General features: G+C 35.1%; 1 protein-coding gene across 1 annotated transcript in view; it reads left to right on the top strand.

The window, feature by feature from the left end:
* SHOC1 (shortage in chiasmata 1) overlaps nt 1–19,547 on the top strand; it is an 80,741-nt gene that overhangs the window by 42,564 nt on the left and 18,630 nt on the right. The window contains exons 11-16 of the mRNA XM_069472151.1: nt 136–552; nt 3,622–3,741; nt 4,704–4,880; nt 12,838–12,942; nt 16,621–16,799; nt 17,132–17,204. Coding sequence (XP_069328252.1) covers nt 136–552; nt 3,622–3,741; nt 4,704–4,880; nt 12,838–12,942; nt 16,621–16,799; nt 17,132–17,204 — 1,071 coding nt within the window. The remainder of the gene's footprint in view (nt 1–135; nt 553–3,621; nt 3,742–4,703; nt 4,881–12,837; nt 12,943–16,620; nt 16,800–17,131; nt 17,205–19,547) is intronic.

Genomic DNA, 19,547 nt, shown 5'->3' with positions numbered 1-19,547 from the left:
AAGCAATAAACAAAGCCACCCTAATGATTACGTTATATTACTGAGAAACTACAACTAAAAGTTATCCCAATACCCCAATAGAACACTAGTTTAGGCATAGAGATCATTTGGTTATTTTTTGTTTTCTGTTTTCAGCATGTATACAACATAAAAGTTGTTCCTCACCTATTATACTTACTAATGAGAAATCTACAAATGATTGCTTATCACTTCCACAAAAAAGCTCATCGCTGACAGAAGAAGAACCAGATTTGTGTTTTTCTGATGAATATATCTCTGATAAAAGACCAAGAAAAGAAGAAAAACCAAAGAATGATCAAAAGCTAGTTACTGGAATAGTCCAAAAGAAAGAAAATAAAGATAATGTTGAACTTGACTGCACAGTACCATCTACTGAATCATCTTCTTCTTCAAGAATTAAAAAAGCATCTTTGGAACATGGTAAAAAACGGGAGAATGATTTGGATCTTTTGAGTGACTTCATGATGCTGAGAAATAAATACAAGACTTGCACCTCAAAGACTGAAATCACAGAGAGTGCTAAAAAAGATGGTGGGTAATTTAGTACTATTTTGACATAGATATGATAGGCTAAAGGACTAAGTGTATAATTTATTATAGAAGGCAAAGAAATAAAGCTGTTGTAGGTAAAATTATATTATTTTTCATAGTCATAGAAAATGTCATTGATTCATGATACTTGTATATGGAGATAGATATGGATATAGGTATAGATTTAGATATATATTTTTCTAAAAATTTAAAAATGCATTTGAATTTTTAACAAAAGCCACTATTTGTAAAATGCTTCCTACAGCTTGGCCACACAAATGCACAGTATTTCGAACTTTTGTTGATCATTCTGCCATTCTTTTTTCTCTTTTCGTTGACAGTCCTACCTCAGTATTTAAACTTATATTTTAAAGTATGAAGGCCGGGCGCGGTGGCTCACGCCTGTAATCCTAGCACTCTGGGAGGCCGAGGTGGGCGGATCGTTTGAGCTCAGGAGTTCGAGACCAGCCTGAGCAAGAGCGAGACCCCATCTCTACTAAAAATAGAAAGAAATGATATGGACAGCTAAAAATATATAGAAAAAAAAAATTAGCCGGGCATGATGGTGCATGCCTGTAGTCCCAGCTACTCGGGAGCTGAGACAGGAGGATCGCTTGAGCTCAGGAGTTTGAGGTTGCTGTGAGCTAGGCTGACGCCACGGCACTCACTCTAGCCTGGGCAACAGAGTGAGACTCTGTCTCAAAAAAAAAAAAAAAAAAAAAATTAAAGTATGCTTGAAAACTTTCTTTGATTGCTTATTACTCTTTCTAATATTACAAAAGCATTTCCGTTTGAGTTATAATTGCTTATAACCACATCAACGGTAGTGTAATATGTCGTTCATTTCACATCTGGTTAAAAAAAATAGGCATTCTAGAATAAGTTTGACATAAGTTATGCTGATGAAATAAATACAAAAACATTTATGTGACTTAGAGCATAGTTAAGTCTTACTGTCCTGAATACTATTAATGGACACAAGATCTTCAGTTCTTAATGGTATGATGGTTGTATATACTTTTCTAAAAGATGTGACAGCCTTTTATAGATCTATTTTAAAGTTATATTACTGTGTCAGTCAGTAAATTTTTAACAATGAAAAAAATTGGTGAAAATGCAGAATAGTATCTAATAATTTAGAATTTTATGGTCATTTATGTTTATATATATTCACCTTAAAGTTTCTTTTTATTACATGTAATAGTTTGACTACCTTATAACTTACCTTGCTAGGTGACAATTCTATATGTAACTGAGATCTTTCTAACCAATATTTGCACCATAATTGGAGCATGACTTCTGCATAAAAATGAGCAAAATATAAAAAATTATTTTATAAATGTATTACAAAAAGAGAAATTTTAAAGAATTTGATATTTTCAGATTTCTTAATATTTTCAGATTCTATTCATATTTGGTATAAAAAGGAAATCCACCCCAAAATTAACACTGACTTCCTTTTCTGGTTGCCATACTTGTGATGATGGCTTGTAATAGGGCATATTAGGAACAGAAAATGAGGGAAAGCAGCAAGAAAGGAGGAAAAGATAAAAAGAATGTGTTCTTGTAAAAAATAATTAGCCACTAATTTACTGAACAATTAAAGAAATCCTAATGTTAGGTGGGAATGCTTCTGTAATTCTGATGTTTCCTCAGTTAGTGTTACATTCCTGGCCTCTTTGCCCCTTTATACATTCTCCTCAGAGAGAGTGGAAAGTACTATCTGAATTATAATTAAAAATAAATGGAAATAATAAATTGGGCATAAGCTTGTGGGAACAAGCTGCCCAGGAGGAAGAGGCATTCTCCTTGGCTTCTCTATGTCATGATTCTTTTCTAGGCAGTACTTCCTAGCTCCTACCCAATCTCTAGCCTATTCCAGTCCAGCATACCCTAGTATTGGGTTAGTAACTCTGCCTAATTCTGGTGTTTACTTAGCAAGTTCATTTGACTCTCAAATTAAGCTCTCTTCTCCAACCTAGCCTTTAGTAATAATAGAGGTAACATTTTAATACATATTTTGCTTTTTGTCTTATTTTACAGTTGATTCAGGGGCAAGAAATGTTACAACTTATTAGGCCTCCTCTAAAATTCCAATTAATAATATTATTTGATCATATCTATTTGAATTATTTATAATTAAAGTATTACTTGAAATAACATCATTAATCCAGTTTAGGATATACTCCATTATTATATTTTTAACCATGTGTTTAAAGATAGTAATGTATTTCTAAAATTATCCAATCATATTACTAATGGATGAAACTTCTATCTGGTTAAAATAACTAGAAGTGTGTGTGTGTGTGTGTGTGTGTGTGTGTGTTTGTATCCTCTACAATACCTAGGAAAGAAGAAAGGAAACTAGCATTTATTGAACACTCTATGCCAGGTACTAAATTATATATTAGAGATAAATATGATGCTGTTGCTGACCTTGAGAAGCTCACAGTGTAATAAAGTAGGCCAGACATGCAGATAGATCATTTCAATGCAATGTGGTAAGTGCCAGGAGAGAGGTATGCACAGAGTGCTGAGAAAACAAAAAGAAGGGGCACTTTGCTGGCCTGGACATAGAGTGGGCAGTTACAAAAGGCTTTTATAAGAGGTGCCTGAGAGCTGCAAGGTGAGTAGGAAGAATTGACCTAGTTAAGAAAGGATGGAGACAAGGAAGGCTTGGGGAAAAGGAGAGGATTAGGAGCAGAAGGAAGAGTATGTGGAAAGCCACAGAGAAATTAAGTAGAACAGAATGTATCTTTTATGTGTCAGAAACTGTACTTGGTGTTTTAATCCTTATAACTATTCTCATTTTACATATGATGAAACTGAGGCTAATGTCAGAACTGAGATTGAAACACTGATCTGATGCCAAAGTTCTTTCCATTTTTACCATTCATCTTACTACCTAGCACAATGTTAGGTCCATTGATCTGAATATTTGTTCAATTTAATAATAATGTGTCTCATTGAAGAAATTTAACAATGATGATCATATTTTAGAATAAAGCATAAAAGTAAAGCCACATTAAGTTTTTTCTGACAAATTAATATTTTTATTAAAATTTCAAGATAAAGAAGAATGTTCTTTGACTCTTCAAGAAGAAAGTCCTATTGTTTGTACTAACAAAACCATGGAGAAAACAAATCAGGAAAGGGTAACAAATAATGTCATTGAAGTTCAAGCATCAGGTATGCTACATGCTTTTAAAATGCATTTAAATTTACTTAGTTTGAAAGCCCTTTCCTGGATAGGCTTTTCATGAAATTTTCCATGAAATTTTCTTCACTTGTTTTAGATATTTATTCATTACACTCCTACTTTTCAAGTTATTTCCAGACCTGGAATCCCCTATTCACTGTCTCTACCCCTCCCCATTGCCCTATCTCAGTCCACTAAGTGTTCTTTCTTCCTTCATTTAAACCTCTGCTCCTTCCCTACATTAGTCAGAGAACAACCGCAACTCTTCAGAGCCTTCTGTCCAGTCTGGGAAATGAACTGCTAATAGTTGCTCTCTCTGTTCTTTTACCCACTATCAGGGTGATGTAAATAAGTTGCTATTGATTCCAGTATTGATTTTTTGTTGTTGTTCTGCTGTGTAGAATGTTCTTTGACTCTTAAGGAACAGCCTGCTTAAGAATATCATGTTCATTATTAAAATCAATAAGGAAACATGACACTGATTCTCAAGTATCTTTTCATTCTTTGGTTCAATTTTATTTATGATCTCTAAGTGATTATGCAAATCTTTAAATAATGATATTTTAGTGGAAACTAGAAACAATTTTGCATTGTTACAAATTTGTTTGGCTTAAGGTTGTAAGCTAATAGTAGAGGAGGGAAAAGAAAAAAAATATCTGATTCTTTTTATAGAATTCGTCATACTTGCCATGTCAAATTCGTTACTGAATAAATCCTTTCTAATAAATAATATGACCATAAAATTATATAATTCTCTGGGTTCATTTGTTTTCATTACTCTATTTAGAGTAAATATCCTAAATTAAATCTCTATACAATCTCATAATTTTTAACTCAGAAAAGAATTTAGATGGAAATTCAAGTTTCCATAAAGTAACATGTTTAATTGGTATATCAAAAAGAGCGTACTATCCTTATGAAAACATTGCCTTTAATGCTTTTATTTTTGCAGATAGCCAGTGCCAAGCATACTCCCTCCTAGAAGCAGCAGCTACTCCTATCTTAAAAAAACTTATATGCCTCTGTACTCTTCCTGCTGCTAATTGGAAATTTGCCATTGTTATTTTTGACCAAACAAGGTTTCTCTTAAAAGAACAAGAAAAAGTAGTAAGTGATGCTATTCACCAAGGTGAGTGCAAATAAAAGTCATATTATTTTAAAAGATATAAGTTTAGAGATTATTGTATAAAATTAGTAAAAATTGAGTATAGAAGATTCAGAAATGAGTCATGGGTGAAGGTATAACTATAATTCAGCTTATGGTACCCACCCAAACCAATACTGAAAGATCAACTAAGTAAGCAGAAAAAGGTAAGAAATATTATCTGGCGTTGCTTCTCAGTGAAGCTCCTAATTGATATATATTACTTGATAGATTACTATTGCAGAAACTAAATTAACTTTATTATTATTAGCATCTGGAGCATTTGATCTCCTCTCAAAAAAGGTCAAAAACTAGATTAATTAAAGTCAATTCTAGACTTTTTCTTTTGGCCAAGATAGAGTAACAGGGACTAGGTTTATCCTCCTGCCAGAAATAACAACAAAAAAGACAAAGATGAAATACATGAAATCAGTTTTTAAGACCCTGGACATCAGGCAATGATGGAAAGTGGTTTCTGAGAGATGCGAAATAAGTGATGTGAGCCTCACCATTACCCTAGCTTACTGCCTTGAAAGAGTTGCCTGGCCATGGCATAGAGTGAGGTACCAGAGGCAGAGCCCAGTGGATGATCTGAATTGAGGAAACAGAGCTGAGAGTCCAGGGAAACCAAGATAGATAGAGTTCAAGAATAGAACATTAGAAAGCAGAGAGCTTCACACAGAGAGTCCTAGAGTTGTGCAGAGGATTGCCCTCAAGTATTCAGCAGAGTTTTGATCAAAGAATATATGTGAGAAAACTACCTGAGGTTGTGGGAAAAAACATATGAAAGAATTAGAGGGATTAGTTTGCTGCATTGACACAGAGCAGGGAATAATGTCTGCTGCCACCAGCTAGATTAGAAAAACTCATAATTCATAGGGGATTAAGTAGAGTACTCAGAAAAAATGTTGCCTCAGTAGTGGAGAATAATTATCCCTAAGCTTAGCACTGCTCTGGACCTGCCTAACAAATCTCAAAGCAAAACCCAAAGGATCAAACTACTTCCAGGAAATTTAGCTACATCCCATAACAAAGCTCAAGAGAATTTATATGAGTACAAGAATACCTAGCACGCAGCAAAGTGACATTAACAATGTCTGCCATCCAATCAGATTACCAGGCATACAAAAAGGCAGGAAAACACAACCCATAATGAGAATAATCAATCAAAACAAACCTGGAACTGACAAAGATACTAGAATTACCACAGAAAGATATTGAAATGTATTAACTGCTGTCTGTATTTTCAAAAAGTTAGAGACATGAAAAAGACCCAAATCAAACTTTTAGAGACTAAACTACAATGTATGAGATGAAAAGTATACTGGATGGGATTAATGACAGATTTAATATTGCAGAAGAAAAGATTAGTTAATTTCAAAGCATAGCAATAAAATCTGTAGCTATACAAAACTATAAAGCATTAGTTGGTAAAAGAATGAAAAAAAAAAAGAAAGAAATGAAATGAAAAGAGCATCAGGGAGCTGTAGAACAACTTCAAATACCCAGGCCAGGCACAGGGGCTCACGCCTGTAATCCTAGCACTCAGGGAGGCCAAGGTGGGAGGATCACTTGAGAGGAGTTTGAGACCAGGCTGAGCAAAAGTGAGGCTCCGTCTCCACTAAAAATAGAAAAAATTAGCCGGGCATCATGGTATGGGCCTGTAGTCCCAGCTACTCAGGAGGCTGAGGCAGGAGAATCACTGGAGCCCAGGAGTTTGAGGTTGCTATGACCTTGGCTGATGCCACGGCACTCTAGCCCAGGTGAGAGAGCGAGACTCCATCTCAAAAAAAACCAGACGAATAGCCTAACACACTGGTAATTAGAGTTCTCAAAAAAGAAGTTAAAAGAGGGTAAATGGAAAAAATATTAGAAGAAATAATGACTGAAAACTTTCCAAATTTAATAAAAACTACAAACCCACAGATACAAGAAACTCAATGAACCCTAAGTACAAGAATCGTGAAGAAAGCTACAACAAGGTACACATAATCGAATTGCTCAAACCCAATAATAAGAAGAAAATTGTAAGAGTAGCCAGAGGAGAAAAAAATGTTATGTTACATACAGGAAACAAGGATAAGGATAACATGAGATCTGTTGACATAAATAATGCAAATGAAAAGACAGTGAGTAACATTTTAAAAGTACTGAAAGAAAAAACCATCAACCTAGTTTTCTATACTGAACAAAAATATACTTCAAAAATGAAGGCAAAATACATTTTCAGACATAAAAAAGCTGAAAGAAATTATTAGTTACAGATATGCACTACAAGAAATATTAAAGTACTTCCTATAGGCAGAAGAAAAATGATGCTAAATGGATCTACTCAAAGAAATGAAGATCACCAGAAATGGTAACTACATGAGTAAATAAGTTTTTGTGTGTGTGTGTTATTTAAATCTCTATAAAAGGTAACTCTTTAAACAAAAATAATAGTAAAAAAATATGTTGGGGTGTTTATAACATATGTAAAAACAAAATTCATGACAATAGCATAAAGGCCTGGAAGGGAGAAATGGAAGTATACATTGTAAGGTTCTTATATAATAAGTGAAGTGGTATAATATCATTTGAAGGTAGACTATGAAAATGTTAAGGATGTATATTATAAATCCTAATCACATTAAATAAATGTCTAAATTAAGGGTCTAAATACAATAAAAATGCAGAGATTGTCAGATCGGATAAAATGCAAGTCTCAACTATATGCTGCTTGCAAGATATAAAGACATGTAAAGGTTAAAAAGTAAAAGGATAGAAGAAGATACACCATGCTAACAGAAGTCAAAAGAAAGGTAGAGTGGCTATATTGGCATCATACAAAGTCAATTTCAGAGCAAAGAATATAATAAGGGATTTTTTTTATCCCTGGTCATTTCATAATAAAGTGGCCAGTTCATCAAGAAGACATAAGAATCCTAAATGTTTTTTCACTTAATAATAGAGCTTGCAAATGCATGAAGCAAAATCTGATAGAACTGCAAGGAGAAAGACAAATCTACAATTATAGTAAGAGATTTCAGCACCCCTCTTTCAATAATTGATAGGCTAAGTAGGCAGAAAGTCAGCAGGGATCTAGTAGACTGGAAGAACGCTATTAACCAACTTGATCTAATTGACATTTGAAGAACATGCCACCTAACTACAGAAGAATACATATTCCTCTCAAATGTATACAGCACATTTACAAGATAGACCACATTCTGAGCCATAAAACAATTCTTAATAAATTCAAAAGAATTCAAGTCATGCAGATTCCATTTTCTGACCAGAATGGAATTATAATAGATATAATAACAGAAAGATTGTTGGAAAATCCCCAAATATTCGTAAACTAAATAAAACACTATTAAATAATCCATGGATCAAAGAAGAAATCAAAAGAGAAATTAGAACGTATCTTGAAGTGAATGAAAATGAAAACACAACATATTCAGAGTTTATGGGATGTCACTAAAGCAGCTCAAAGGGGAAATTAATTTGTAGTACTAAACAATTATTATGAGACCATGAAAAAAGGTTTCAAATAAGTGACCTCAGCTTTCACCTTAAGAAAGCAGAAAGAGAAAAGCAAATGAAACTCGTGGATGCGGAGAGACAGGTACACTCATACACTGCTGGTGGGACTGTAAACTAGTGCAACCCCTGTGGAAAGCAATGTGGAGATACCTTAAACAGATTCAAGTAGACCTACCATTCGATCCAGCAATCCCATTATTGGGCATCTACCCAGAAGAACAAAAGTCATTCTATAAAAAAGACACCTGCACCCGAATGTTTATAGCAGCACAATTTATAATTGCAAAGATGTGGAAACAACCCAAATTCCCATCAATTCATGAATGGATTAGCAAAATGTAGTATATGTATACCATGGAATATTACTCAGCTATTAGAAATAATGGCGATATGGCATCTCTTTGGTTCTCCTGGAGAGAGTTGGAACCCATTCTATTAAGTGAAGTATCCCAAGAATGGAAAAGTAAGCACCACATGTACTCACCAGCAAACTGGTTTCCCTGAGTGCACATTTGGGAATAACACCAATTGGGTATCGGACAGAGGTGGGGGCTGGGTGGAAGGGATGGGTGTATACCTACTTAATGAGTGCGATGCGCACTGCCTGGAGAATGGACACGCTTGAAGTTCTGACTGGGGGGAATGGGGGTGGGGGGAGGGGATGGGTGCATACCTACATGATGAGTGCGATGTGCACTGTCTAAGGAATGGACACACTTGAAGCTCAGACTTGGGGGGATGGGGAGGCATGGGCAATATATATAACCTGAACTTTTGTACCCCCATAATGAGCTGAAAAAAATATATATAAAAAAAAGAAAGGAAATAAAAAAGACCAAAGTGGAAATCAGTAAAATAGAAAATAGAAAAGCAATATAGAAAATCATTAAAAAGAAAAGCTAGATCTTTGAGAATATCAATAAAATTGATAGACCACTAGCCAGACTGATCAGGAAAAAGAAAACACAAATAGTCAATATCAGAAATAATAAAAGTGACATTATTCCAGATTCTACAGATATTAAAAGTATAATAAGGGAATATTGTGAACAACTTTATGCTAATAAATTTGACAATGTAGATAAAATGGACAAATTACTTGAAAGACACAAGTTACCAAAGCTTATTCAAGAAGAAATAGATCACCTGTGAGACCTATATTTATATAAGTAATTGAATTTGTAGTTTAAAACCTTTCCACAAAGAAAACTCTAGGCCTAGATGGCTACCCTGGCTAATTCTATCAGATATTTAAGGTAGAAATAAAACCAATCTACACAAACTCTTCCAGAAAATAGAAGAGAAGGCAATACTTCCCAGCCCATTCTATGGGTCCAATATTACCCTGTTACCAAAACCACATAAAGTCAGAAAACTATGAACCAACATCTTTCATGAACATAGATAAAAAATTTCTATTACCCTGTTACCAAAACCACATAAAGTCAGAAAACTATGAACCAACATCTTTCATGAACATAGATAAAAAATTTCTAAACAAAATTTAAGCAAATTTAATTTAACAATATATTAAAAGCATAACACATAATGACCAAGTGAGGTTTGTCCTAGGAATTCAAACTTGGTTATAGTAGCTGCTTTAAAAGTCTTTGGCTGATAATTTCAACATCTGTCATCTCAGAGTTTGCATTGTCTTTTCCCTTGCAGGTTGGCATGATCTGGGTTCTTCATGTGCTCAGTAATTTTGGATTATGTCCAAGACATTTGCTTCAATTTTTAGTTCTACTAAAGTTGACTTTTGTTGTTGTTGTTTTAGCAGGCAGTCAACCTGGTTAAGTTCAGGCTACTTGCCTTTTAAGGGTTGTAGTTCCAATGTGCTTTCAGTTTGCAGAGCCTTTGCAGTGTTATTTGGACCTGTCCTAAATGTGTGTCACCCAGTGGCCACTCTAGGACCTGGGCAAATGATCAGGCTCATAGGTCAGTTCTTAAAACTTTTGCTATATTCTTTCTTTTTTTTTTTTTTTGCTACATTCTTTAGGGTGAAATTTATGCCTGTGTAGCTTTGCGGTTTTCTCATTTCTTATACCAGTCTATGGGATCACCCTCTTGAGATCTCTTTTCTCCACTCTGTCCCCAACACATTCTGACTCTGTAGAGCTCCTGTTCCCTGTCCTTTTGCCAGAAAGTGAAGGCTTTAATTTCCTTCCTCTGTCATCTACTTCCCATGATGGCATTTGGGGCCAAATGACAAGAGGACAGAAAGAGAAAAAAAGCAATGGAGATTCACCCTATGCTCTTGGATACACATCTCCTCTGGCCAGAGAGAAGGATTCCCTTCCCTCAGTGTTTTAGGCATCTACCTGACAGCCATTAATTACCATTGCCACTCTTGTTCCTGATGACCCAACTATTGTGGAGAGAATGGAAAAAATATTTAAAAGAAAAAAACCAGAGACTTTCTCCCACTCTCTCTTATTCATAGGAGTCCCCTTTTTGACTTCTCTGACTGTGGATAGAGGACTTCTCCTGTCACCCTTTCTGTTCATACAGTGGTATGCACTTCTGGGTTTTGGGCTGCTTTAGTGCAGACCAGGAAATACTAAAATGGGGGGAAAAATAGGAAACTCACCATTTGTTTGATGGCATTTTGAAATCTGGATCTTCTTTCCCAGTCCACCATTTACTTTTCAGAGTCCTCAGATAGCTGCTCCATGTATTGTCTTGTGTTAATGAAATGTACTTACTCCATCTTACCCGGAACCTACTTGATTTATTTTTAAAGTCAATTTTCTACATTCATTAAACTTATATGTCCTATATATTTTTAAAATATTAGCTCTCTTTTTAAAAAGAAAAGAATTAAACACAGCATAAAAGACTATAAGAAAATCACATTTATCTTCTTTCAAATAGAGTACCCCATTTTTGGGGGGAGCAACATTTTGCTTACCAAAACCTTGAGGTCACAGTAGTATTACTGAGATAGAATACATGATCTTAAAGGAAGGTGTTAACCCATAGTTTACTACTTGAAATACCTGTGAGCCACAGGAAAGGCATAGCAATGAGGATCAATTAAATGATCAAGATCAATATTTTTGGAAGCTGGCATTCTGGTAATGATTCTACTAGATAGAAAAGAACAACTGTCAGAAAGGTGGTCTTTATGGAATAAGACAAGACTTCCATGGGGAAAAAAATGACCTCTGAATTTTGTTTTAGTCCTGTGATTCTCGGGTTTTAAATTAGTTGAATATAGATTGAGCTTCTAAAGACGTTGATTACCATTGAACAGAATGGTGATTATTATAAAATATATAGGCATAGGTATTTATGAAGTATAATGGAATACAAAACAGGAACATGGTTTGGGGTATCCAATTGAAACAATACTGCCTTAACCCTGAGCAAGTAATACAGTTGCTACACTTGATACTCTTTTGCTGGCCCCAGAATTGAGATAAAACTAAGCCTACAAATAACAATTAAGCAAACCTAGATTAGAAGTGAGACCACTTCCTGCAACTAGTATCCTAGTCTGTACTCCATTTTCCAAGCATTTTTACATTTCCAGTTCCCCAAATACGGTTTCTCTGCCCTATTCTCATCCCTTCCAGGTCATGCATGATTGGCTTATTCCCAAAAGTCCTTCCAGGGGCTAAGTGCTACATATTTGCCTTGATCATCACTGATTAGATCAACAATTTGCAAACTTTTTAGCATTCTCCTTGTTCAAATAAATATATCATGAGATCCCAATATATGAAAACAGAAAAGTAGAGCTGCTCTGGGTAAATTGGGACAGCGAGGCTAGAATTCCATCTTCTTGGTCTCACTTTTATATGAGGAAAAATCCAATCTATCATCTTCAAAAAGCTCTGGAACTAAATGGAACACAATAATTAGGCAATTAGCCTGTCCCTGTGAATATATCTCTTGTTTGAGTCGTATGTTTGAACAAATATTCCCAGGGTCCACCTCCATTTCAAGGATCATATTATGATCCTCCACCTTTATCTTAACCAGTTGGCAAGTTAGGAATTTAATTTTCTTCTTGTTTCATAACTGGGAATCATTGACCTTTTTTCTCAACACAAGTAGAAATAACTAAATATTTTCTGTAAGCAACAAAGGTATGAGTTCTAAAGTTAGCTGTCTGGGTTTGAATAACAGCGCTACCATTTATTTACTAATTGACCTTAGGCAGTTACTTAACCTCATTAAGACTATTTCCTCTTCCGTAAAATGAGGGTCATAATAAACTTGCCTGATAGGATTGTTGTTATGGATTCAATGAAATAACCAGCTTATATACAGCCTAGTATATAATAAGTACTCACTAATAAATGTTAGCCATCTTTTTAGGCAGATTCTGATACTTATTCTAAAATTCTGATACATATATATATATATATATATATATAGTCTGTCTTAAAGTATGTTTTTCCTTACTTAGGTACAAATGATGGAAGAGAAATGACATTCAAGCATGCTGCCCTCCTACACCTTCTGGTAACAATTAGAGATGTCCTTTTAACATGCAGCTTGGACACAGCATTGGGTTAGTGGGGAAAAATTTTATTTCTTCTTTCTTCCTACTGAACTGTTTCATCTTAAATAACTTACTTTTCTAAAAAAAGATACACCTTATAAGAAATTATATAGCCTTCTTTTACTTCTGTTACACTAAGCATTATATACATTTTGACATAATTATAGTGGAATATATATTTTTATTCTGCTTATGTTCATGAAAAGAAATTGTCTTTAACAATTATCATCACCTAGAAAAATAGGTTTAGGATTCTCTAGACTAGGTCTGATTACATAGTCCTGATGGCCTTAGCAGATTTGATTGTCTAATCATTATCATGTACTACTTTTTAACATGAGATTTGACATTTTGCCATATACATTTTTGGTTCTTATTGCATGTTTGTGGCCTTGAATCTTTGCTACATAAAATATAACTAAATTATAAAGAGTAATATCTTTTGCAGTTTCTTTTTTAGTTGTGTGTAAATTAGGATATGAATTACTTGAATAAAAAAACTATCTTGGGCCAGGCATAGGGGCTCATGCCTGTAATCCCAGCATTTTGGGAAGCTGAGGTGGGAGGATTGCTTGAGACCAGGAGTTTGAGACCAGCCTGAGCAGCATAATGCGACCCTATCTCTCCAAAAAAATTTAAAAATTAAACCCAAGTCCCAGATCTTTGGACAGCTGAGCCAGGAAGATTGCTGGGGCCCAGGAGTTCGAGGTTACAGTGAGCTCTGATCATGCCACTGTACTTTAGCCTGGGTGACATAGTGAGAGCCTGTCTTAGGGGAAAAAAAAACTATTTTGAACATATTAGAAATTTTGAAAACTTTGGAAATTTTTTTCTAACCTATCAAAATAATTAAAATATCTAAAATATCTGTCTTACTACATTACTGCTTTAGGCCTCTTATTGCAGGATATTTAGACTCACTAATTGTGTTTATAGGATTATGTTTCATAATTTAGAGTTTCTGGAACCTATTTCAAAAATAAAATGAAATAATTTTTCTCTGGTCTAAGACCCAGACATTTTCTCTTATCCATGACTCAGATGTAAGTATTATTTCTCTAATCCAAGGTTTTCATGAGTATTGAGCAACAGTGAATCACAATTGTACTCCCTCTAAAGCACTAGGAGCTCTGATATTCTAGATTCTGATATGCTGCTTCGATATTATGAATAATAGGCTCACTGTAGAACAGACAATCTTTTGTGGAAGCTGAGAAGCATAATGAAGATGGATGACTAAATGCAAGGGCATGTGACACTGTACCCTTACAGTTGTTCCAGGGACCGGAAACTAGAGCTGTAGTCCCCAATCCTTACTCGTCTACAGGTGGAGATAAGACAACCCAGTCCAGTATCAACACTCAAATGGTTTCATTGGAGAAGAAAGAAAAAACACTGTGTTGGGCTTTCTAAAGGTAGCTGTAGCTTAGTTATAATACTTGGCCAAGTATGTAATCTAGCCAAGTACAATGTGCTCAATATTTATCAAAATCTTGGATTGGAGTAATAATATTTATAGAGGATTGCTTCAACAATATTTATCTTTAAGTACTTTATAACTTACCCTAGTTAAGTGAGACCATTGAGGGCTATATACTTGGACTGAATTATTTTTGCTCCTCTAAGAAATGCATTTACTAAATCATACTTTGGCATAACTATCTGGCTACCTTGAGGAATACTATAAAATAAAGATTCTTATTGGAAAACTAAATTCTTAAGCTCTAGGTACCAAGCAATAATGAATAACCTAGCTGCCTTGGATGTTTTTAGTAAAGGACTTTCTCACTCCTCTAAACCTCTTGAAAGCAAAGACCAAGGTAGGTTGTCCTTCCTTCTTTCTCTCTGTATAATGGCAGAGGAAGAAAAATCCATGGAGGTCTGACTACCTGCCCTGCTCACTCCCAGAATTCTGTATTTTCTTCCAGCTTCCAGTTTGCTACCTCTCCCAACCTAGCAAGGTAATGAGCTTTAAGGTTCAAGGAATAGAGTTTCCCTTCTGGGATTTAACCCAGAAATAAATTCAGTATTTATTACTGAATGTAATTTGTATTATAATAGAGATACGTAGTAGTGGCACAAATGATGGAGACTATTATCTTTAAGATGAACATGTTTTAAAAAAATAAGTAGAAGTTTACCAAGTCAATAAAGTATAAAAGAGTATTCTAGGCCGGGCGCGGTGGCTCACGCCTGTAATCCTAGCACTCTGGGAGGCCGAGGTGGGCGGATCGTTTGAGCTCAGGAGTTCGAGACCAGCCTGAGCAAGAGCGAGACCCCATCTCTACTAAAAATAGAAAGAAATTATATGGACAGCTAAAAAATATATATAGAAAAAATTAGCCGGGCATGGTGGTAATGCCTGTAGCCCCAGCTACTCGGGAGGCTGAGACAGGAGGATCCCTTGAGCTCAGGAGTTTGAGGTTGCTGTGAGCTAGGCTGACGCCACGGCACTCACTCTAGCCTGGGCAACAGTGAGACTCTGTCTCAAAAAAAAAAAAAAAAAAAAAAAAAAAAAGAGTATTCTAGGCAGAATTAAGACTCCAGAGTAATGGCCCAGGGGGTGGGTGTGTTGCCAACAGTTCTATGTATCTAAATTGAAGAGGACAAGGTAGAAAGCAACAAGAACTAAGCCTAGAGAAGTAAGAAAGAGCCAAATCATGAAAAGCCTTTTGAGCTACATGGAAGAATTTAGACCTTATTCTGTAGATGATAGGGCACCATTGAAACAGAGATGCTTCTGGATTAGATTTATTTTTCAAAAGGTTAAGTCTCATGGCAGTATGGAGAATCAGTGGGAGGTCTGACGATTAGGAGGTAGAAAGAACATAAATCGATCTCAAAGTTGCCCATCAGCCTAACAATTCTAGTATAAAATTAAAATAAATGTGCACATACATATAACACATGAACATAAACATTAATTTTTTAAATTTATTATTTGTTACCCAAATAGTCATTAAACACCTGATCTATATAAGTTACTGTGCCAGGTGCTCTATTACAGTAATTCACAAAACTCTCTCTGCAGCAGAATCATATGGAGAGCTTTTTTAGACATAGAAATCATTGGGACACAATCTAGATTTACTGAATGTGAACTTTTAAGGATAAGTCTCAGGAATCTATGTTTAAAAATTGCCCTTAGTGAGTCTGAATTTAAGCACTGCTGTTTTAGCAGTTCTACAAATTAATTATTAATACATATAAATACCATGTATTTTGCCCTGAAAGAGCTTTAGACTAATGAGGTTATTAAGTCATATACATAAAAAACCAGAAATCAACTACAAAAGTCAAACAGATAAAATACCAAGAAAATTCTAGTTAAGTAGCATTTCAACAGGACTTGCATGTAAATATAGATTCTGGGATTTAGGAAGAGTGCAATAACATCCAACAAGCCAGGAGGCAGGAAAGGATAGGATATATAGTCAGAGAATATAGAGAGTATATCCAGGTATATTGATGTTGTGCAGCTTAAAAGGAGACTTGTGGTGTACATATTTTTAAGCTTCATTAAGTTTTAAAGTTCTCATTAGTTAATAACTGACTGATATCAGAAAAGAATTAAAGGAAATTTTAACTATCTCTGTTACAATTCTAATTTTCTTTCAGCCTTACCATGGATTTCTCAAAGAACAAAAAGACCTATGCAATTTTTTTTTTCTAATTTTGCTATAATAGGATATTTGTCAAATGCAAAAAATATCTACAGAAGCATTTTAGGCTCCTATTTGGATGATATTTGGAGGCAGCTGGAGATTCTTCAATTTATTAGGGAAAACAAGCCTGAAACCAACTACAAGATACAGGAATTGCAATGTCAGATACTAAGTTGGATGCAAAGTCAACAGCAAATTAAGGTTAAGTATTGAAATATATCAGATAAAAGTAATCAGTTTAAATAAGAATTGGATATAAGATAAAATTTAACTTTGAAATTATGAAATAGTCAATACTATTTAGCTAAGAATGCCCTACCCCAAAATATTTTCTTCATTGATGTTTGATCTTATCAAAATTTATTCCTTTGTATTATGCATGGATATCTTTTACAACACAAATACTTACTTTGTAACCTTATTGTCGTTAGTTTCATGTGTTTGTTATTTTGTCACTGTATCAAAACTGTGAAATATAATAACCATGAAGATAAGATACATGTTACAAATATGAAATTCTTATTTTTGACTAGGTGCTGGTTATAATAAGAATGGACTCAGATGGTGAAAAACATTTACTCATTAAAATTCTTAGTAAAATGGAAGGTAGGGAGTTGTAAATTATGTTTCATTTGATAACAAATGCTTGAACGTATAAAAATGTATTGATCTAACCAGTTTTTACAATGAAGATGTAATTAACATACCATAAAATTCACCCTGAAAAGTATACAACTCAGTGGGATCTAACCAGTGTTAAAATTAATATGGACCATAAGTGTGTAATATAAATATTCTACAATGTATTTGTATGTATTTCTTATTAATAATTGACTCCTGTTATTGATTGCCTACTAGTTGCTAAATAATAGTGGTTATTTACAACTCTATGAGTAAGTTTTATTAACTCAGTTTTACAAATTAACTAAAGTTCATAAAGGTGACATAGCATGCCAAATCTCACAGGTAGTTATTGAAGAAGTCAGGATTTGAACCTAAGTCTCTCTTGTTTCAGTGTCATTCTAAAACTCTCAATTCTTCAATTCTCTTGGTTATTTTCCTCACCCACTGCTGTTTTCTACCCACTACTGCCCCCTTCTGCCAACTCTGTCTACTTTGTGCTGTGGAACCCATTGCTTATATGTAAACTCTTCATCTCTCTTGTCTTTCCCCACATGATACTGCTTCCCTTATATCCCTAGAAGCTGATCATTTTCTCTATATCTATACCTTGTAGGGAGAAAAAAGCCATTTCTTGGTTTCTACTATCATTTCTAAAACATTTTTCCTCCATCCTTTGAGCCTGTGCCATATTGCCATACCATTCTCTACCACTCCATATTGCCATCATCTACTGACCACGTGGTCACTCCCTATCATCCACGGACAGTTGTGCACCTGACTCATGGTATTCTGTACACTCCTAATCCTGCCATCATCCTAGGTGTCTTTAATGTCTCTAATGTGAATGATTCATGCAACACTCTGGCCTTATAGTTTCATTGACCTCTACAACAAAAATTATATTCATCTTCAGTTCACTCCTTGGTTATGCCATAGACCTTGTGATAATGCAGAACTTTCCTACCTCTGAACTTTAAACTCTGGTACATTGGTCTTTGTCTATAGCTAACTCTAGCTCTTTCATAATCTTCAACATCTTAGAGATCTAAAATCTGCCAACTCCTTTTTTGTTTCATTTTCTTTTCTTTCCAGTCCTGGTAATTTGACCCATCACTTTCATCGGTCTTGTCCTTCTATTGTACTTTCCATTTAAACCTCAACCCCGAAGCAGTCAATAAAATTAACCTCTCTAGTCCTACACCTAAGATGCTGAGTGCAATTGGAGAAAATTACACAACCATGTAGGTTGGTGCCACTACAAACTCTTGTCCTCTGAACTTACCTGGGCTCTTAATACCTCTTAACAATCTTTCTACCTATTCTTAGTTCCATTCCTATTTTCCTAATGGCTGTACCACAGACCCCTACCATGCCACACATCCCCTCATTTTTGGAAGAGAATTATTCTTCCTAATTTCTTTTATCTTTTTTTTTTTTTTTTTTTTTGAGACAGAGTCTCACTCTGTTGCCCAGGCTAGAGTGAGTGCCATGGCGTCAGCCTAGCTCACAGCAACCTCAAACTCCTGGGCTCAAGTGATCCCCCTGCCTCAGCCTCCTGAGTAGCTGGGACTACAGGCATGTACCACCATGCCCGGCTAATTTTTTCTATATATATTTTTAGCTGTCCATATAATTTCTTTCTATTTTTAGTAGAGATGGGGTCTCGCTCTTGCTCAGGCTGGTCTCGAACTCCTGAGCTCAAACGATCCGCCCACCTCGGCCTCCCAGAGTGCTAGGATTACAGGCGTGAGCCACCGCGCCCGGCCCTATTCTTCCTAATTTCGATTAATCAGGTAAGAATCATCCTCAGTCTCCTTCCTTGCCATCTACATTACCTTCATTTCTTTCTATAGAAGTGAACATCCACCCTTTGATGACCAAATTTTCACTTGTGCTTTGGATGCGGTCTCTCCCTGCAGTCTCAAGCACTTTGTTCCATCAGTTATTTCCTAGCCCATTCTTTCTTTCTAATGACTCTTTTCCTTAGTGTTTAAGCCCTCTAGTCTTAAAAATAAAATAAAATACCACTCTCAACCTATGTCACCCTTTGGTCACTATTTCTTTTACTTCTATAACATTCATCTTTTGCCATTTCCTAGAATATTTCTTTACTTTTACCTTACTAAATTATTTATCGTACTCTTTCCTATCTCCATGCCTTTATACCTCTTATTCCTGCTATGAGAATGCTCTTCCCCCTTCTTTAGGAAGCTAACTCCTACACATACTTTAAAAATTAGTTAAAACATTTGTTCAGGAAGTCTTGATGTAAATGCTCTTTCTCTGTGCTCTCAGCATTATGTGCATACTTCTAAGGCACCACTT

This window comes from Eulemur rufifrons, chromosome 7 (assembly GCF_041146395.1).
Source record: "Eulemur rufifrons isolate Redbay chromosome 7, OSU_ERuf_1, whole genome shotgun sequence".
Lineage (NCBI taxonomy): Eukaryota > Metazoa > Chordata > Mammalia > Primates > Lemuridae > Eulemur > Eulemur rufifrons.
Note: the sequence above shows the minus strand (reverse complement) of the source record. Positions and strands in the feature narration are given on the sequence as shown.